Source organism: Lynx rufus, unplaced genomic scaffold (genome assembly GCF_022079265.1).
Source record: "Lynx rufus isolate CCGP_SWC_20201006 ecotype Redwood Valley unplaced genomic scaffold, mLynRuf1.p SCAF_7, whole genome shotgun sequence".
NCBI lineage: Eukaryota > Metazoa > Chordata > Mammalia > Carnivora > Felidae > Lynx > Lynx rufus.
In genome coordinates, this window is record NW_025814889.1 from 10,951,735 (window position 1) to 10,974,001 (window position 22,267).

General features: G+C 36.6%; 1 protein-coding gene across 1 annotated transcript in view; it reads right to left on the reverse strand.

Moving 5' to 3' along the window:
• The window catches only part of UPF2 (UPF2 regulator of nonsense mediated mRNA decay), a 111,959-nt gene that overhangs the window by 12,681 nt on the left and 77,011 nt on the right, over positions 1-22,267 (reverse strand). Inside the window, exons 14-19 of the mRNA XM_047065173.1 lie at positions 21,327-21,602; positions 19,091-19,274; positions 13,666-13,805; positions 10,059-10,163; positions 9,660-9,758; positions 6,291-6,458 (exon numbers count right to left, since the gene is read on the reverse strand). Of these exons, the coding sequence (XP_046921129.1) occupies positions 6,291-6,458; positions 9,660-9,758; positions 10,059-10,163; positions 13,666-13,805; positions 19,091-19,274; positions 21,327-21,602 (972 nt within the window). The remainder of the gene's footprint in view (positions 1-6,290; positions 6,459-9,659; positions 9,759-10,058; positions 10,164-13,665; positions 13,806-19,090; positions 19,275-21,326; positions 21,603-22,267) is intronic.

Genomic DNA, 22,267 nt, shown 5'->3' on the forward strand with positions numbered 1-22,267 from the left:
TAAAGTAGATAAGTTATCCCTTTGGACACTATCTGATTTTACCCAATTTTCAACTTACCCTTCCTGGTTGAAATCTTCCTTGCTTTCTCTCTCTCTTTTTTTTTTAATGTTTATTTTTGAGAGAGAGCGAGCAGTGGAGGGGCAGAGAGAGAGAATCTGAAGCCGACTCCATGGTGTCAGCTCAGAGCCTGATGTAGGGCTCAAACTCATAAACTGTGAGATCATGACCTGAGCCAAAATCAAGAGTCTGGTGCTTAACCAAATGAGCCACCCAGGTGCCCTGAAATCTTCCCACTTGATAAAAATGAAAGTGAACAGCTATTTTCCTCCCAAATCTCTCCACAAGCAGTGGGATTATCCTTTGTTCTTCTGACCCTGAACGCAGCCTTTTAAAAACTACTTCCTCACGTCAACTACACACCAAAAGAAAAAAGAAAAAAAAAAGGATCTCCATATCCTCTCAACCACATCTCCTTTAAAAACTGCAGGTTGTGGACTGTTAATTGCTAAATTCTACTGTCCATGGTTTGATCATGGTCCTGCTTTTCCCTTTATCCACAACTATGAATTCTGTGCTATCTTTTTTTCTGCCTCTTCCCCAAACTTCCTTTCAGTTCCACATTACGGTCAGTGCTTTCATGAAATAAGCACTTGCCAGGCAATGCTGCAGAGAACACGGATTTCTGTAGTCGGACAGATGGGGTTCACAGCTCTTTCTCTCAACTATACAAGGAGGATTTCCACACTACCTTTGAGGTAGTACTACCTCTGAGTGTGCAGTACAGGGCCTGGCACACACCAGGTTCTCCATAAATAATACCTGTTAATAATGTGCCAAAATAACAAAGTTCAGAACAGTTGCCCTCATTACTTACTGGACATTCTGAAACTAAAATCGCAGCAAAATAAAACCACAAGTTCAATTAAAAAAAATCACCTTCTTAGCAGAATGAGACTGACAACCACCAAGTAGAAAGTGAAACCCGTGAATGCTTCTGCACACTATCCTTGGGCCTGTGCAGTAGTCTGCACCAGGAATGTCTCTATCAGATGGGACTTGCCCCAATTGTCTCTTACGTCCACTAACAAAAACAACAGAAACAAAGTGAAAATAAAATGGCCATGTTCCCTCCAATAAACCTTTTAATTTTTGTTTTACAACTCAGGAAGGTACACAAAAAGTAATTTAATGAAAAAGTTCAGCTCCAAGTGAATTTTCTGCCAGACTCTTAACATGTATCTAATGTGAAACAAAAACTTCATAATATATTACTCTTCCTAATAAGCAGCATAATTACTAAGATGTCACAGTAATTCATAACGAAATTTTTAATTTTCAGCCCTATTCATGAGGAAAGCATCCTGTTGCACCCGCATTTCCAAATCCAATGCTAAAAGAACTAATGGTAGAGAAAAGCTGAACTAAAACAGACTCTGTACACAGAAGTACGCCAAATTACTAGGACAGCAGAGACAGAGATGTCAAATTCTACAAAGACCACAACTATGAGAATAATCTCCAAAACGATGGTTTGACACAATTTTCCAATCTTCCCTCAACACGACAACTGTGAAATCTGGTTAGTAAATAGACATCAGAGGGACAAATACTCTAAATAAAATTTAACCCATCAGTATAAATCAATAAAGACACAGCTACATAAATTAACACATAATTTTAAAGAACAATTTTAAAGAACATATAAAAGAACAATATTGGAAACATAGTAGGAATTCAATATATTTTAGCTGTTATTACCATAATTACTTTATATCTTTATTAAAGTAAAGAAATATGGGCAATGTTGAGTACTATCTCAGTGAAATGCAAAATACCTATTAGGCTTCAAGAATCACAGCTAAATTTTAAGTCATTCTGTTCCTAGTGTCAAATAAGATGCCTTATTTGAGATGGTAAGGGTAAAGAGAGGCAACAAATCTGAGTCTCTCAAGATAAGTTACAGATTCCAAATATTACAATGCTCTTACTTATTCAGCTGGCTGGTTTTTCCTCAGGGGCTTTACAAACTGGTTTGTAAATGTGTATAAATACATGCAAACGTAGAAAGAGTGACATATTACTGTTTTACAAAACACTAAAGGCAAAGCATGCAGACACTTTCTTGATCGCTATGAAACCACAAGCTGCAATTCTAAGATGCTTCGATCTGTCACTACATTAACATATTCAGAGAGAAAACAGGGTGGCCATTTTCTCCCCTTACTGGGTTCCTAATAATAACATTTGAATTGTCCTTCATAATTCAGTAACGACGAGATTAATGGTGATGGTATTTACCACACTAATGAAACAACATAAAACATTGTGTAAGAAATTTCATAATGATTTGATCAAAAATGTGAAAAATATAGGTTTCTATTCATTTATAAGACTAACTGGCCTGAGACAAAAGTGTTCCAAGTATTATGTACTTAAAAAGAAGACCAAAGAGACAGTATAAAATACAGAGAGCACAAGAGGCCAGTTTTCTGATGCCACTTCACCATTGCCTTTCCCGTAAAGCTTTTAAAACATTTTTAAAAGAGAGTCACTACTTTATGGCAAATTAAATGACAAAAAGACTAAAGTCACTCGAATGAGATTTCTTGGAATATAAAAATAGAATGAAGGTGATTTACTTTGTATCTTGAAGCTACTTCATAATTGTAGCTGAAACTGAAATACACACACGCATATATACACACATAATCCCGAGTTACTTTAAGTATCAATTGATAAACAATATATAAAATAAATGATGACTCCTTATAAATATTAAAATACTGGAAAGAAATGGGTTGTTTACAAGTATTAAGCTATAATATAATGTATATTTGTTTAAAGCAATCAAAAAAAGCTCTTTAAACCATAATACAATGCTCCTATTACATTAAAACTTGTTTTAATGATCAAAATATTTTATTTCAATTCATTACTCTATTTCATAAATATTTAAAACTAGAAAGAAAGAAATGATGAATAGCATTATCCTCTTTGTTTTTAACTACTCATTTAATTGGTGCAAATTTTTATTTTCCTAATGACTACAGAAGAAAGTTATTTCTGAGCACAAATCTGGTACACAAAGAGATCTTTGACTTAGAAATTAAAGATTCCTATAAGGCAAAACATTTCACATTTCTAGAAAAACCGTTGCACCAGAAGGGCTAACACCCAAAAGTTAAATAAAGAAATAAAAATCAGAACAAAATAACTTTCTTTTTCAGACCACAAAATACCAGTGATGTTTCTTCAAATAATGTTCCTGAAACTGAACATTTTCCAAAATTCCAAATAAAGTTTATGAGTTGAAAATTTACTTAAAAACCAAGTACTCTGAGCTCTCATTTCATGCTTGCTAATATTTTTTAATAAAGTTCAATAAAAACGTTTCCTTAAAAATTAAACAGACTTTCACATTTTAAGAAATAAGAACTTCCACTCTTCATTTTGTATAGTTATTTGGGTTCTACAGTATATAATTTATCTACTTTAAAGCAAAAATATTCCTTCTACAAAATAAACACATAGTCTTACTTTGCTTGACAGAATTTAGGACTGCTGAAATGAATTTATTTTTCAAAGCTCAGGAGTTTCTTAGGTAGGCTGTGGTTTAATTTATGCCTACATGTTCTAAAAAGGTCAAATGGGGTATACGAGTTGACAAAGTTAAAATGAATTTTCACATGTGCCTCACAAAAAGGAGGGACAAATGAAGAAAACAAATTATTTCCTTTGTGTGATTTGATCTTCACAGAAAGATATTCCTAAGCCCCCTTTCAGATAAGAGAAAGGGTTCGAGAAGTATGCCAGCAATACGAATGTCCAGCAGCGCTACAGAAATGGTAACCAAGGGACAGCTACCTGAGGTTGTCAGGTACGGCCCTTCACAATGAAAAACCCCTCTCTTTCATGCCAAGAACATTTGGTGATGGGGTCAGGGAGGGGCTGAGAGCTTTTAAAGAAAAGAGAGAATGAAGCAGATCTAAAAGGTAATGACTGAAACAGAAAAGTGAAGCTCAGAGAGCAATGTAGTCCCTAGAAAAGAAAAGCAGAAACTCTGGGCTTGGAGAATCCTAGGAACCATGATGAACTCGCGGTTTTGCAAAGCTCAGTTTAGGGTCTGGATCAAACCCTCCCCCCACCCCGCCCTTATTTTTCTAGGGACTCAGTGGAGGATCGGGACTGAGGACATGCCAGAGCTCACCCCTGGCCTGAGGGCGGGTGAGGGCAGAGCTCTCCTGAGAACTAACCCCAGAGGCCGCAATGGAGGAAAGGCTACGGCTGGAAAGGAATCATGAAGGCAATGTCTGAAGACACAGCAGTGCTCTGAGCCTGAGCCAAGGTTAACTTCACATACAACACGATGGAAAGTCTTTTCTGGTCCTCCCTTCCAGGATTCTAATTGGTGTACAGTTTTTATATCTCAAGATTTACTTGGAGTATAACAAAATAATGTACCCCGCACAACTCTGATCCTCTGAGCATGTAAGAAATTACCTGACAAAAGCAAAGATAAAAATTAATTTGGGCATCATCTCGTGGAGGCTGTGTTGCCGGAGGGAACAGACTATCCTGTCCATCACAGACGGCATCTCATTAGAGGACCTGCAGATCGTCCCATTCAGAACAGCAGGCTCCGCACCCCCCATTCCAATCTCTCTCTAGCCTCTTTTTTATTTTATTTTCCTTCCGAGCATTCCCCCCAACCTGACATTATGTATTTCTTCACTGTTTGCCTCCCAGCACCAGAATGAAAGCTCCCAAGAGAGAAGGAACTCTAGTGACAGTTGTACTTTCTGCACACGGGGCAGTGCCTGGTACACAGCAAGTGAACAACAATTACCTGTTACGTGACTGTGTGAATGAATATGGAAGCCAGGCATTCAACTCGTCTCTAAGTTGTGGTGGCTGCCATATTTCGTAGAATCTGACGGTCCATTAATTGTAAGATACACCATTATATCACACATCACTAAAACAGAAAAAAATGCTGCCAGTTATAAACGCTAAGAGGCAGCTTGATTTCAGAAATGTTGAAATGTGAAAAAACTCTTAGAGAATTAGTAATATGTGATATATCCTACAGTTGAGTCTGAGAGTTGGGCTTTATTTTCTTCATAGAATTTTTCACTCCTTGCAAATACATTTGTCAACCTTAGCAAGATGTGAGCTCACAAGGGCAGGGACTTTTATTTATCACCATAACCTCAGCACCTAGAACAGTATTTGGCACATACGAGATGCTCAATAATATTTGATGAATGAATGTATGAACCAAAGTATGAATCCCTAAACTAACAGCTTAGCAGTCAGGGAAATGATTTTGAGGGCCATCTGTAAGACATGGGAAACAAGGAGGAAGCAGTATAAGGAGAATGGAGAAGGATTAGGGGTCAAAAACAATGATTTTCAAGAAAAATCTTAACCACGAACATTTTCTTGAGATGTATCTGTCATCACCCTCCTTTCCTTTCCCACCCTGAGTTTACTTATGAAACCTTCCTCCTGAAAGTCAAGGGATTTATATATTCTAACAAATACATATGAATTCAAAATTTAAATGTCCTTTCCTTTTAAAGAATAAATAAAAATAAATAAATAAATAAATAAATAAATAAATAAATAAATAAAATCCATTCAATGGGGTGCCTGGTGGCTCAGTCAGTTAAATCTGGCTTCGGCTCGGGTCATGATCTCACGGTTCATGAGTTTGAGCCCTGCATCAGGCTCTGTGCTAACAGCTCAGAGCCTGGATCCTGCTTCAGATTCTGTGTCTCCCTCTCTCTCTGCCCCACCCGTTTGCGCTCAGTCTCTCTCTGTCTCTCAAAAATGAATAAACATTAAAAAAAAAATTTTAGAAAAAAAATACATTCAAAAGAAGTCAGCTGTGTCTTCTATACATAATAAAAAATAAAATTACTTCTACACTGAATACTTTATTTCTTTATTTTTAATCTTTATTTTTGAGAGAGAGAGAGAGAGAGAGAGAGAGTGAGAGTGCGAGCAGGGGAGGAACAGAGAAGGAGACAGAATCTGAAGCAGCTCCAGGCTCCAAACTGTGGCACAGAGCCCAACGCGGGGCTTGAACTCATGAATCGTGAGATCATGACCTGAGATGAAGTTGGATGCTTAACCAACTGAGCCACCCAGGCGCCCCTACCACTGAATACTTTACATGTTTCCAACTCTTCTCCTCTTATAGGCAAAACATAACTTACAACCTATAAAACAAAGTTATTGCTTACACTTGATAAGTAACAATCACCTGTGGTGGCCAGTTTCTTACCTGTTGTTTATTGCCTTTTCTTGTTAACATGACAAAGGGCATAGTGTCTGCAGACTCCGCCTCTCCCTCCCCACCACCGAGTGGTGGCCCTTTCCTCAGCTGGCTTTTGAGATGCAAAGGAATAGCAACATCAAGTTGGTGCACTTTAACAGATTCGCCACTTCGTTGCTTAAAGATAGAAATGAAAAAATATAAATACTCTAACGTACAAGGATATATGTAAACATAAACTGAACAATTCATTCAGTGCCATTATTTCTTAAAACACAATGATCATTAGAGCCAAAGTAACCTGACGGGCAGCTGAGACAGAGGCGCCCCTCCTCTGTCTGCCCCCACCTCTTACGTACGGCTGGGAAGACCTGTGCAAGTCCCCAGTGACTCGCTCTGTTTACCGGTGCAGCTCAAACACACAATGCTGTAGGTTCTCCTGACTCCGCATGCTCCTGAAGTGCATACCCGCACCACATATCTTCCTTCATACTTCTCATGTGTCACAAGTGTCTGCTTCTCTGTGACAATCCTCCACCAGACTGGCGGGGTTCTGCACTGAATACCCTTTCCCTGGTGTTTTAAAAATTTTTTTTTTCAACGTTTTTATTTATTTTTGGGACAGAGAGAGAGACAGAGCATGAACGGGGGAGGGCCAGAGAGAGAGGGAGACACAGAATAGGAAACAGGCTCCAGGCTCTGAGCCATCAGCCCAGAGCCCGACGCGGGGCTCGAACTCACGGACCGCGAGATCGTGACCTGGCTGAAGTCGGACGCTTAACCGACTGCGCCACCCAGGCGCCCCTCCCTGGTGTTTTAAATACCCTAGTGGTGTTTTAAATATTGCAGGTGCTCAATTAATATTCAGGAATGAATGGAATCTATTACTGTTCAGATTAACTTTGTTTGTTAATAACAAGTTTTCAAGATTGACACTGGATTCATTAATCAATTATTCAAACAAACCTTCAGTGAAGACTTGTGCGTTGGGCTTATTACTTATTACTTGAGATACTAATACTAAAAAGACAGTCTCTATCCTCAAAGAGCTCAAAAACTGTTAATTAGGATAGAGAAATAAATTAATTACAATTCATCCAAGTCATGTATAACCTGTTTTGGGGTGAAGTGACTATATAGGCCTGGCTAGGAGTGAGTGGATGCTGAAACTTCACAAAAGACTAAACAAAACTGGGACGTCTGAGAATGTCTTTAAGGCTTCAAAAGACTTCTTGTAAGCAGATGGCAGCAGAGCAGTCTGGGGGATACAGAGGGAGTTTAGGAAGGGGAGGACAGGTCCAAAAGCAAGGACATGAAACAGCATGGTGCATTTTGGAAACCGCACATAATTTTCTGTATTTGCTGAATGGAGCACAAATGAGGAAAGAGCTGAATGTAATTCTTCAAATCTAAGCAGGTAATGCTAACAGGCCACGAAGGTTTTGAAAATGCTTTACCACAATTTAAATGGCCTTTGATATAGGCTCCATATTTGCAAGAGACCTAAATCAAATAAAATGGTAATAAAGGGGTAAGGTCTTATTGTTTATAAGTTCCAATTTGTAGAATTTGCTTGAAGCTCTCCCAGATTCATAAGATTTACAAAGACTTTTTAACTTAAAATTTCAAAGGATCATGTTAGATCAATCTTTATTTGTAAATTAACTTTTTTTCTAATTATAAAACGAACATATTCTCTTTGTAAATTATTTAAATACAAAAATACATCAGCCAGTGTCTCCATACCAACCCCTCCCTCACCACGCTCCAAGGAACAACAACCAGTATCAATGGGGCGTGTTCTCCACATTTTTCTTGAAAATACTAGTAACACACATGTACACACAAGCTCCATCTATGCATACTGTTCTTCACTACATACATGTTTTTCTTCTTTTTGATTCTATATAATGGGCATCTTTGTGTTGAGTATATACAGAGCTAATTATATGGATATTCTCTTATTTATATAATTGGTTCTCTACTAAACCTACTTCCCCATTACAGTATGACATCTTTATATATTTAACTTCATATACTCGGGTGAAAATTAGTTAAGGGTGGACTTCTAGATCAAAAGCCATGCCTATTTGCTAGGTTTACTAAGTTTCTCTCTAAAAAAGATGGACTGATTTACATATTCCAAATACAGATATTTACCCATACTTAACCACAATGGGTAGAATCACTTTTCACATCTTAGCATCTGATGATCTGATAAAAAGGTTCTTCTTAATCTGCTTATCTTTTGATTATCAGTGAGCTTTAGCATGACTTTATTTATTGTTTCAATCAACAACAAAAAAAACCCTGGGTCATTCATTTGTCCTCACCGGTGTGTAGGACCTGCTGATATAATACAGCCGTTACCCTACATTATACAGTCTGTTTCTGGTCTGGCATTTCTCGTGGCATTCTGGGCTAGAAAGCAATAGGGCAAGATGGCTGAAAACAGACTACGCCACTACTACTCTTGTGGCCTTACTGTGGCTTTAACTGAAACGTAGCAATACTAATAGTGTCTGACAGCACTGTATGAAGAAGGTGAAGTCTTAATGCAATAATCAACAGTCTTCACAATTATTAAGATTTCTGATAAGTTTGCAGTTAATTCCGGTGTGGATATAAAATAGAAATCCAGCTTTATTTTTACTGACAATCCATTGAATAATACATTTTCCCTCAACTGACTTGCAGTGCTGTCTTTACCATATTGTTAAATTGTCATGTTTTAGGTCAATTTTGGACTTTCCTATTTCATTAATCCATTTATTCTTGTGCCAATCTATTATTGTGTGTTTAAAATGTTTTATTGTCTTACTGAGTATCTTACCCGCCAGCTTCCAGAAGTTCCCTAGCTATTTTGTTTATTCATAATTATTCTGTATCACTGGGAAGATGGAGCTTTTTATAAAATCCAGTGTATTAATGTCAAGAATACATTAAACAAAATTTCTTTAAACATCAAATAACCAATATTCCTCTAAATATTTATAGACAAGTTATTCAAATTTTAAATCAAGCTTAATAATTTAGTGTATTACATTTCCCCAAATATTGATCTTTGGCCAAGTTTGAATTGTAAACAAACTGTAAGTAAAAGGTCTTAGCAACAGAGATGGGACTTCAGAGAAAAAAGGCAGACTGGTACAATGAAATTACTGTTCGAAGTCTTACATTAACTACATTTTCCCCCCAGTGTATCCCAAAGAAATGTGCACATCAGGAAAAGTATAAGAAGTACTGGCAGACGCAAACTGTACTGTTGCTGCAGAGGCAAATGTTAAGCTGTAGAGAGACCCCTGTAACCACCACAACTGAATGTGTTGCAGTATCCTGTAGGGAGAGGACCCTCTGGAACAGGGGAACCGCTCGTACCTGAAGGTTTTCCAGCATCATTTTATCCAGAGCTTGAATGAAGTCCTCATCTTCCACACAAGGTACATGCTTAAGTCCACCTCCCTTAATCATTACCTCCTTATTAAAACAAAACAAGAAATCAGACCACAAATTGTAACCAGAGTTTTGGATGGCAGAGTCTTTTGTATGGATAACTTGCTCAACATAACTCAAGGAACAAGTGAGTAAAATGTGTAACACTACATGTTTAAAAAAACCTGTTAATACAGTAAGGTACTTAGATAGGAAAACAAATTGAAATGAATTTCCAAAAGAATATTTTTCAATAATCACAAGAAACACAACTTTAGTGGCTAAAACTGAAATACTAATGAAAATATTGTGTGACCTCAAAAGCAAATTTTCAGCCATACATACAGTATTTTCTTCATCTGTTTCATTCTCTTTATTTGAATCTGTAAGGTAATCGGTATTCTCTTCCTCTTCTTCCTCGCCCTCATCATCATCATTATCAGAACCCTCCTGAAATTATATAACATTAGAAGATTAAAACATTTCGAAAAGGGTTACTGTATTTTACATTACTTAAAAAGATTTAAAAATTTCTGTATAATTGTTCATTATTCTCAAGTTCCAGCCTTTTATGTGGTTTGCCTACAATTTAGGGCAAAGTCAGCTGGCAACATTAGCTGAAAACTAATGCACACCAGTAGCCGAAAACCCATTTCACTATCTTCCACCGATCTAATAATACAAAGATCCATTGTAGAAACTCTTTTCCTTGAATTCCAAAAGGAATGAGCTTCCTGAACCTTTTGTGTTATTTCTCCTCCCTGGCTGTTTTGAGACTGAGTTTCTCATATTAGTTCTTTAATACTCAACTAACTCTGGAATGAACGTCAGTAAATAGTTCAAATTTAGCCTGGTTAGCAGTGGAAAGCAAGGACAGTAGATTTATAAAGCACTACACGGTACAGAGCACAACAGCCTATAAGGTGTTCTCACACACTTCATTTTGTTTGCTTTATCCAGTTCTAAGAAGGCAGGATGAGACCTCACGCCCCCATTGTTATACATGAACAAACTAAGGCTCGGATAAGTTAAGTGACTTGCCCAAGGACACACTGCCTATTAAGCAGGAGCTAGACATTCTGCTCCCCCTCACCACTTCTCCCCATCCTCTCTTGTCAATACCCCCACCTCCTCTTCGATCAGCCAGATTTCCTTTCAAACAGAAGACTGAACAGAACCCCAAAGGATATTTCAAAAGGGCAGACACATACAAAAGCACACAGTTGTGCCCCATCTGTGCAGCCTTGCACTTCCAACAACACAACTCACTCTCACTTGGTTCTGTAAGTGTAAAAAAAGACTACACTAAATCCAGCATCTTCTCATTGTGCCAAGACAATGAATGTGAATGAGAAATAACATAACAATTTTAAAAATCCAAATAGTGTATTATAATTTACTATACTGGTATCTGGAAACTTATAGAGTTTCTAAAGTGGAAATACTCTGGGAATGTACAGAAATGCGTTTACTTTTTTTCAAATGCATTAACTTTTTTTTTTTTTAATGTAAGTCTGTAATTCACAACCAAATTTGCAACAGAGATGCTCTTAAATTTGCCCTTGGAAAAAAATTAATCATTTCTTAACACTTAAATTAAATGCATTGGGGCACCTGGGTGGCTCAGTCAGTTGAGCATCCAACTCCTGATTTTGGCTCAGTTGATGATCTCACGGTTTGTGGGATTGAGCCCCAAGTGGGGCTCTGCGCTGACAGCATGGAGCCTGCTTGGGATTCTGTCTCTCCCTCTCTCTCTGCCCCTCCCCTGCCTGTGCTCTTTCAAAATTAAAAAAATAAAATAAAATGCATTAACTTTTTCTCCTTACCCTTTATTTTTTATAACTCAGGCAAACACAATGGATTAATTAACTTCTGAAACTGAAAGGCTGGACAAGAATCCCATTGTCCTAAATCCTTATTATACACTGACATAATAACCTGTGGGATCTGGAAGTGAACGGACTGCAAAATCTAAGCTGGCTAAGGAGAGCAGGAGGGGTCAGCACAGCACCAGTCACACCGTCTGAGTTCAAATACTGGCTCACCACTTACTACTCTGAGATCTTGGGCAAATTCACCTATTTGTCCCTTATTTTCTCACCTACCTCACAGGGTGGTATGAGAAATGGTAATGTAAATACAGTGTTTAAAAAAGTGACTATGAACAATGAATGCTCGATAAATATTATTGCTATTATAATGATAAATCTTGTATTTAACCTGCTAAATTGTATAAATGCTAAAGAAAATTCAAATTTTAGAAGAACATTTACTTAATCTTGAAAGTCATTTTTAATTTATGTAGCTGATATTAAGGAGGAAATATTCTGGTTGTTAGCTGCTGGGGAGAACTTCAAAATGCCACGTGGAGCTTGAAGGAGTGAGGACCAAGATGAAAACAAAGAGCACAATTTGTCTGAAGAGTGAACTCCAGCCCTTTTCTTTCTCAGCTGAAACAAGCGGTTGCAGAATTTCTTATTCACTGCTATTAATCAACCCGCTTTCTCTCTTTAACAATGTTCTCCCTATGCTCAGAGAGCAACCATGGGAGAGGGTGGTCTTCAGTGGGAGGAGAAGCAAACTATGCAACTTCACTTATTAAACCACATCTCTCTCACTTTTGCTCCCAGACAAGGCTCATGCAATGCCGACCAAACACTGAGTTTTTCTCCACTTAGCAAACACACTGTATCATGTATGACATTCAACTGCAATTGGAAAAGTAAGCAATGGTTAAAAATCATACAACTTTCAGCCTGGGTGGCTCAGCTGGTTGAGCATCAGACTCTTGATTTAGGCTCAGGTCATGATCTCACGGTTTATAAGATCCAGCCCCATGTCTGGCTGCCACTGACAGTGTGGTGCCTGCTTGGGATTCTCTCTCTCCCTCTCTCTCTGCACCTCCCCTGTTCAAACTCTCTCTCTCTCAAAATAGATAAATACACATTTTTTTTAAAGATACAATTTTCAAAATTATAAAGTTCACTTTTTAAAAGGAGGAAATGTATTTAGTGAAGAAAATGTAATACATCCCAATTCTTCAAATGAGGAATTTATAGGAAAGCAAGTCACTTTTTTTTTTTAAATATTTATTTATTTCTGAGAGACAGAGAGAGATAGAGCATGAGTTCGGGAGGGACAGAGAGAGAGAGGGAGACACAGAATCTGAAGCAGGCTCTAGGCTCTGAGCTGTCAGCACAGAGCTCGACGCAGGGCTCGAACTCACAGACCACAAGATCGTGACCTGAGCTGAGTTGGTCACCCGACCGACTGAGCCCCCCAGGGGCCCCGCAAGTCACTCTTTGAAGTCACATTTACTAAGGCTGTTTAATTTATTAGATTCTGTTTATCTAACTGGTGTAGTAGCAAAATCCAAAGGCAGCCATAAGATTGGTCTGATACACTCATCTCCTTTTATTATTATAAAACACTTAATAATCCAGTTTAAATTATATGGTTGAATGTTTCTACAACAACCTCATTTTTTTTAAAAGAACAATGTAGGGGCGTCTGGGTGGTGCAGTCGGTTAAGCGTCCGACTTCAGCCAGGTCACGATCTCGCGGTCCGTGAGTTCAATCCCCGCGTCAGGCTCTGGGCTGATGGCTCAGAGCCTGGAGCCTGTTTCCGATTCTGTGTCTCCCTCTCTCTCTGCCCCTCCCCCGTTCATGCTCTGTCTCTCTCTGTCCCAAAAATAAATAAAAAACGTTGAAAAAAAAAATTAAAAAAAAACAAACAAAAAAACACAATGTAATGTCTACCTATTATATGGAAACCAATTACAGAAACATTCCAGTTCTAAATTTTTATCATTTATATCTACTTTCTCAGGAAACTTCCAGAGTTCGCAGGTTGGAAGGAGATCTTATTTTATGCATTCAAGGAAATCTTGGCTCAAATAATCAAGATACTCTTGTACAAATGTACCTATTTGCTATAAATAAAAGTCATCACCTCTTCTTCTGGGTCATTTACTTCACTTTCATTTCCAGATTGTTCTTCTGTTTCAGCTCCTCCTTCTTCTTCTTCTTCATCCTCTTCAAGATTTTCTCCTTCCGTCATAGACTCTTTTGAATCTTTATCATTTACTAGGCCTTGAAATGAAGAGAAAGTGAAGAAGTATATAAAAAAGGATAAATTTTCTTTTTTTTTTCAACGTTTATTTATTTTTGGGACAGAGAGAGACAGAGCATGAACGGGGGAGGGGCCGAGAGAGAGGGAGACACAGAATCGGAAACAGGCTCCAGGCTCTGAGCCATCAGCCCAGAGCCCGACGCGGGGCTCGAACTCACGGACCGCGAGATCGTGACCTGGCTGAAGTCGGACGCTTAACCGACTGCGCCACCCAGGCGCCCCAAAAGGATAAATTTTCAATATTATACCACTTAATTTAGAAGTATGCATTAAAGTAACTCAAAAGCCATTTTCTCAGAATAGTAAAACAAGAATACAATTTAAAATTATTTTGAGAAACATTTTACAAACTAAAGAGACCTTCATTTCAACAAAAAAATCAATGATACATTATATATATGAACCAACATATATATATAAATACATATATAATATGTACATACATACACACACACACACATACACACACACACAAATATATGTGTACTTTTTTTCCAGCTTCTGTTTATCTCCATCTCAGATGAACATGTCAAAAAGTACTAGCACATAAAATGCCGCCTCAACCATGTAAGAGAAATCACATTTGGCTATCAATTTGAATGTCTGCAAATTAAGACTAAGGGAAGGAGCCAAAGGCGTGTCACCAAAGTGCTTAATTTTTTTTCCTCAGTAACAGCATTCTCCTCCTAAGGGAACCCCCGGGCTTGAATTTGCTCCCACCTCCTATGTTCAGTCACATCTCACTGCCCAGTCAATTCTTAGTTAACATTGGAATTCCAAACGACTCTCTCTACTTTCAAGATGCCTCATCTGATCTGACTTTCCCCTTGTCTCTCTCTAGCCTTCTCCTATAGCTGGGCCTCTTCTGTCACAAAGCATACTATCTTGCAATCTTGTTCATCAGATACTCTTCTCAATGCAGAGTGTCCTTCACTATGTACTTTCAAGTCCTATACATTCTCTAAGTTCAGTCTAAATTTTACTTCCTGAATACACATAATGAGTACCTGAATCTATTACTCTTCCTCCTATCTGCTCCTAAAGCTCATGGAGAATTTCTCATGGCACTTTTCATCTAAGGATACACCATGTAGTATTTTTTCTAAGATTTCATAAAACATGACATCAGATTATAAGACCCTTCACTACAAAGACCTTGTTTTACACATTCAAAACTTATCAGAGGCCATATATTGATAAACACACAGGTGTTTAATAAATACTTTATTTAGACTCTTAGATGATTAGGGCAAAAAGAAACTTTAGCAACCATGAAATGATTTAACTCTTTCATTTTATGAGGAATGTTGAAGTTCAGAGAGTTTCAATAATTAACTAACCAATAAAAGTAAAAAAAATTATTCCAGTGTCTTAAGTCTAAGAAGTTAACTGAACTGACAAAAACATGAGTGTACAGAGTGATTAAAGTAGGTACATTCAAGTTTGGAAATAAAATTTAAGAAAAGATGGATAATGCTCAGAGAGAAAGGTAAATTAATGCTGAGAAAAGAAGCTGGTGTCTCAGAATGAGAATCCATTAACTTAAATATTTATTTTCTCATCACTTACTAGATTTCACAGACACAAATTTAGATTTTACATATATAAATTTTATTTATTTGCTTATTCATTTATACAGACTTTAAGAAACAATATTTGACTGTTCTCTAAGTTATCAAAGAGAGGGGCGTCTGGGTGGCTCGGTCAGTTAAGCATCCAACTCTTGGTTTCTGCTTGGGTCATGATCTCGGGGTTTTGTGGTTGCGAGCCCTGCACTGGGCTACGCGCTGGCAGCGCAGGGCCTGCTTAGGATTCTCTCTCCCTCTCTCTCTGCCCCTCCCCTACTCGCACTCTGTCTCTTTCAAACAGACAAACAAAAAAATTAAGTTACCAAAGGCAAAAAATTTAAAGTCACGACTGCCTAAATCTATTCTTTCAAAGTTTATTTTGAGAGAGCGAGTCGGGGGGGGGGGGGGGAGTAGAGAGAGTGAGACAGAGGATCTGAAGCAGGCTCCATGCTGACAGCGGTGAGTCCAATGCACAGCTGAAACTGAGAAACCGTGAGATCATGACCTGAGCTGGAGTGGGACACTCAACCGACTGAGCCACCTGGGCACCCCACGACTGTCTAAATCTAAACATTCTCGGTAAAAATATCACGTACTGATAAATTCACATGGCATGGGCTATTTTTATGCTTTTGTTACAGCCATTTAAAACATGCTGACCCCGAGAACACTGTCAATCTAAAATAAACAATGAAATAAAAATGTATACCCACAGGACATAGGGATAAAAATACAAAAGACAAACAATAAAACGCTGCTTGGTGCCTCAGTTTTCCCCCTCATAACCGAGATAGTAGTAACTGTAATACTTTCTTCTAGACTGCTTTAGTTTATATTTCTCTGCTTACTAGACATGTTGAGCATTTCTTCCCATACTCAACATGTCAGAGAGAGCACAGTCTTTGATTTCTGGCATCAGGCAGCACTCAGTAAGAACACTTACTCTCCCCGCCTTCCCTTAACATGTTCATTTATTTTTTGGGATATTCTAGTTTATTACCAATTTGCCTGTGCCCTTTATGTAAGTGAAACAAACCTGACATGCAAACTGTCCTCATTTTAATTTCAGTTATTTTTCTATGGTATAAAAGCTTTAAGCACCTAGATCTGTGGCCGTGTGTGTGCTTTCTTCAACTGTTTTAGAATTTGGGAAAATTAATACCTCCAAATATTTGATAATCATATATCTTTTTAAACTTTTTAAAAATAAATACTTAGCTCCTTAATCCATCTGGAGTTTGAGGATATCAGATGTGGCTCTATATCAGTTTTCCTCCTATATGCCAACCTGTTGCCCTTATGCTATTTTTTAAGATTCCTAGTTTATTATACACTAAATAAGTTTATATTTAATTGGGGATGCTTCTAGGCCTTTTATTCTATTCTACTGAATTTCTCATTTATGAAATACACTGTTGGCTTTATAATTTACTCATGAGTCTTCTCTTTTTTTCACGTCTGTTTCCCTCATTTCTGTTCCTTATATTATTATACAGTCTACAACTTCCATGCCTGATTAAATTATATTGCCTATTACCACTTTGTTTTTTGTTCTTAAACTGGAAGAGAATGTCTGAGCCAATAATTCTATGTCTTTCTTGAGAAAACCAAGATGCACACAAAAATCACACAGAAATGTTATTTATACTAATGTAAAACTGGAAACAGCCTAAGTATCAAACAACAAGATTAAATACATTATGGCACATTCATACAAAGGAATATAACCAATTTAAAAAAAATTAAGACTTAGAAAAATATTTCATGTCAGGAAGAAATTTCATAAGTATTAGGTAGAAAAAAATCTGGTAATATAACTACAAACATGAAAAAATTTCAAAAGAATAGAACATGTACCAAAAAATGTTAACACATGATTGTTCTTATGTATGAAATATGTAATTTTTGTTTTCTCGGTATTTTTCAGGATTTCTGCCATGAATAAGTACTACTTATAATAATATTAAAAATGACTTAAAAATCTTAGGGAATTTTGTAGTGCTTTCTCATTAACTATTAGGTTTACATCGGGTTGTTATAAAGTTAAAATAATAAAGAATTTACAAAGTGCTTGAAAACAAAAAAAAAACTATCAAGGATACTGTATTATCTATCAATAGGAAATATAGATTTAATACAATATATAGAATATATTATATATATAATATAATCTATAATATAATATAGATTCATTCATGTACCTCTTCTTCCTGATATTTAGACTCTAAAGCAAGAGAAAAATGGGACTTGGGAGCATATTGATTCCAGTTGCCATCATCTTTAGAATTTCATTCACAAATGGTGGCCTATTTTTTCCTTGCTATATTCTAAACAGGAACAGACCCCTCAAAAGAAGCTTGCGGTCCTTTCATTTAACCCTTTGCTCTACAAAGGATAATGCATACCACACTCTTTGCTGCTATCAAACTGGGTGTCAAACTAGTGCTATCTCATGCCCACTACACAGAGAGAACCATTCATGAAAGTTTTTGGGAAACAAGACTAAGACTTAACTATATTAAAGCATGTTAAGTAAATGAAATAAATAAGTAGATAAATAAGTACTTTGCTTGAAATGACCATTTTATACAATTGGAAATCTGAAAAGGAAAGAAAAAGTGCTGACTTGGGACAAAGTTCAAAGAACAAAAGAATCACATATGTCCTTGTGGGTGGAGTGGTAGAAAAGTCAATAGTTACACAATCGGTAGCACCTTTAAAAATACTGCTCAGTTAGATAACAGTAATCATATTCTCCAAAGGAAGATGGATCTTTGGAGAAAGAAATTCTATTAAAATGCTGGATATAATAAGAAAAACAGTTTTAAAGGAAAAAAATCACAAATGCCTTTGCCATGAAAAGTAGTTTTTCATATATGCAACATAGTAAATTTATGCAATTAGTGTAACTGGTGAAGCTTAAGGATCTTTCGGCAACAGACATATGGGTGCTGAGTGCTAGGAGGAAATAAAACACTAGCTTAACAGCCTAAAAGCATGTCACTTTGAAATGACTACACTAAAACATACTAACATGCTAAGAACTATTAGCAAGCAAACAAGACTTGAAAGACTACACCTCATTCCAGTTATTTCCACTGACAAAGTTAGTCAGCTCATTTAGTCCCTTGTGGGAACTGTTCAAGAGCTAACTCTTATTCCAGAATAGTTGCAGAGGGATGTGGAGAAAGTAAATAGACCAAGTCTCCTGTAACACGTTATTTCTCACATTTTCTCTAGTCCTTAGAAAAAGAGACAACTCTCCCAGGGAATTAGGTCTGAAATTCCACAAGGTAGTTCCAAACTTCTAACAGATACTCCTCCCTACAGTGTCATGCCCAGGTTGTCTTAGGAAATACTACTTGTTGAAAATATATACATACTGTATATATAAGAGAGGCTTTAAACAAAAGTACTTTGTATTAGCAACCAAAAGTCCTAAAATTAAGAAAGGCTAACAGGATTGTTTTTTTCCATCCCTACTTACATGACCGCTTTCCTCCAATTTGGGATTATTCAGTGAAATCAAATATGCCACCCAGGTCTCACCTAACACTATTAAGTAACACTCAACATTGAAAATAGGAAGTATACAAAAGCAAATTCTGATAATATGAAGCAAATTATAAAAACAATCTGCCAAATATCATCTTCATTTTCTTTAATTAGTTGCTTACCTAGTTTTATTAAGAATTCTCGTTCCAAGTCGTGTACCTGCCTGATGGATTCTTCCAGAGAATTACAGAGTTTGATCTTTGGTCTTAGCAGTTCTAGTGTATCACTGATCATGTAATCTATGTCAATAGGAAATGGATGGTCTTTCGTCCAAACCTCCAAACTTTTCTTCCACCAAACATAACGCTGATAACAAATGAAAAATAAATTTAGCAGTAAGAAATTGTTAACCAAAATACTTTCAAATAATAATCTGTCTTGTGATGTTACCTAGTTAAAATCATAAATAAAATACCAAATAAATTTCTAGGTACTGACACAAGGCAGAAACCCCACTCCCAAACCAGGTTTAAATACTGATTTTACAAAACAACCAGATCCAAAGCCATAGTTTTTATACATTTTCATCATTTTCTCTATACTACCTGCTTTGATTTTAATTTTAAAAGGTCAATTAAAGTATATGAAAATACAGTTTCTGAAATACAAAAAAATCATTAATCAGCAAGCATTCATTGAACATCCACTGCATATATGGCACTGTTTAGATATCCTTCCTTTCTTCTCCTAGCCTGGTTCCTTCATTCGATTTCATACTTTGTAATTCCTACATTTAGTTTAACTAAAAAGCACAACCCAAGAATTTGCTTGTATATAAACAGGTATTCTTCTGGGTGCTTTCATTCTCTTCTTCCAGTTTGAGTGTGGACCTCAAGTGGGAGCTTGTCAGAAATGCAGAATCTCAGGCCCCCACCCCAGGCCGAATGAATCACAATCTGCATTTTAACAATACCTGCAGGTGGTGCATATTCATATTGAAGTTTAGAAGCACTGCTGCAGGTGATACTTTCCATCTGGCTTTCCCATACTTCACTGTGCATCCTCTGTCCTGGGAGAACACACTGCCCTCATCTCCCCGGCCTCACTCACTCCTTACTCGTTATTTCCTAGGTACACCCTACTACACATTTCTTCCGACTAACCAGTATGGAAAATACTTTGGTCTCTTTTTGCTCCTGGATATTTCTAAGTGGCTTTTTTCTCTCAGTCTAGGATTTCAGAGTAAATGCAAATAAGGAACACACTTCTGAAAGAGAGTTTACTTTTGATGATGATAGTTACAGGTGACATTTTGTAGCAAATCTCTGGTTCTCAAAAACAGATTGTCTCCAACTTAAGATAATCCTTACATACAACAGGCAATCTCACTCTCAAATTTCCAAAACTCTCCTCCCCATTTTCTGCTTATCAACTAAGAAAAAAAGGGAGTGACATGTCGTCCTCTACTGCACAGGTACGGTGGCAGAACAAAGTTAACAAACTGCTCTTCCCTGAGAGTATTCACCCCCCATCTAACACCAGCCACTATGTGGAGGTAGTTTTGACACTTCAAAAATTATAGTTTTAGATTTATTTTCTTCACCAATAAATAAAGGAAGAAAACACTAACAAAAGATTATACAGAATGGAATGATCATATAGAATTGAATGGTACTTGTGGTACTTTATTTCAGTAACACCTGGAGAATTTGATAGTGAACAGCTAACCCTAATCAGTATTTATAACACTGTATTATATGGGAAAGAGTAGGTTCCAAACAACCAACCCATAAGTTAACTTTTGGAACACCAACTTCACAGAAGTTATAGAACTGTCTCCATATTTGTATCTGAATTTCATTTATACTGTACTTCCTCTAAATTACAAGTTTACATAATTAAAATTAAGATATGAAAAGTACAACCCAAGAATTTACCATGAATGAACAAATATTTTTTCCTGTGTTGAAAACAACATATTTTCCAAAAATGACACTTTTTTCTAAAAAAAAAAACTTAAATCCTTTAGAAACAATAATTTTTAGATTTAAAAACAGAACATAAATGAGTTAAAAATGTTATGAGATGTACAAAAAAACCACACGTAATTTAATGCATAATTACCATACCAAATACCATAATCCATAAATTACTTTACCAAATTTATAAACTATACCAAAATAATTTCCAAACTAATGATGAATTACTGTCAATTATAAAAGTGACAATGCCAAGTAGAATGTTTATATAACAGAATTCATCATATATTTTTTAATCTCTACATCCTTGCAGCAGGAGTAAATCAAATGATGAGCACATCTTACATGTGATATGTGAATGCTATAGCATCTCTTCTCTAGTATTTTTGTAACCGCAGTAAAGCATTAAATGCGAAACTGTGTATTTTAGTTTACATACCTGAAAGTATACAAGGAAGCAATCAAGTTTTCGTTTACTAGAACCTCTGTCAAAGTACTGGCCACAGGTATCCAAAATAGTACACACTAGCCTAATTCTGAAAAGGTGCTCAGGGGGGTCTAGTGAACTTGGAGAGCCATCCGGGTTAACACCAAATGAAGTAAAAGAATAAAGAGTTCTAAAAATAACAGCTGATTCCACCATTCGATAATTATAAAGTTCTCCTAAGAACTTGGCGCTGCTGATACGTCTCTGGTTAAATTTAGGTTGATTAACCTAAAGGAAAAACAAACACAGATTTCCATTAAAGAATAGTAATGTGTTTGAAAAGAGGTAAAATTCTCCTCTGTCACTTGATAATATCAATTACTGAAAGAATACTAAACAGAGAAAAAATAACGGGTTCTTTCCTTCTTTTCTAAATAAAGTGATCATCATTGGGTATTCTTTCTCTAAGAAATGGCTATGTTTAAAATGTTTTACAAAAAGAACAAGTTAAATACTAAACTCAGTATTAAGCTATCATTAAATGAGTTGACAAAACAGTTAAAATGTAATTCTCCCTATAAGCCCCCAAAACTTAATTTTTCTGTAATTCATGAATTATATACATACAGAAATTCTTTACAGAAAACTGTTTACAGAAATTATTATTGAATGATTACCAATTCTCCTAATTAAGAGGCTTAGAAACACCTATCACTTGAGTCCTAACTGTGCCCCAGAAATAATAAAAAAACTACAATCTTTCAAAAGCCTGACTGAACTTGAGAAAGAGGCAAAAAAACTCTCCAGCATTAGCCTGCAAGACCAGGAAATCTGAGACAAAGGGGTTTTTGAAGAAAACACTAACTATGAAGAAGTAATAGTAAATTGACATCATAAGGGGAAGGGAAAGGAAGGTTTCCAAATTATTATTTTTCAATAATCAAATTTAAAAG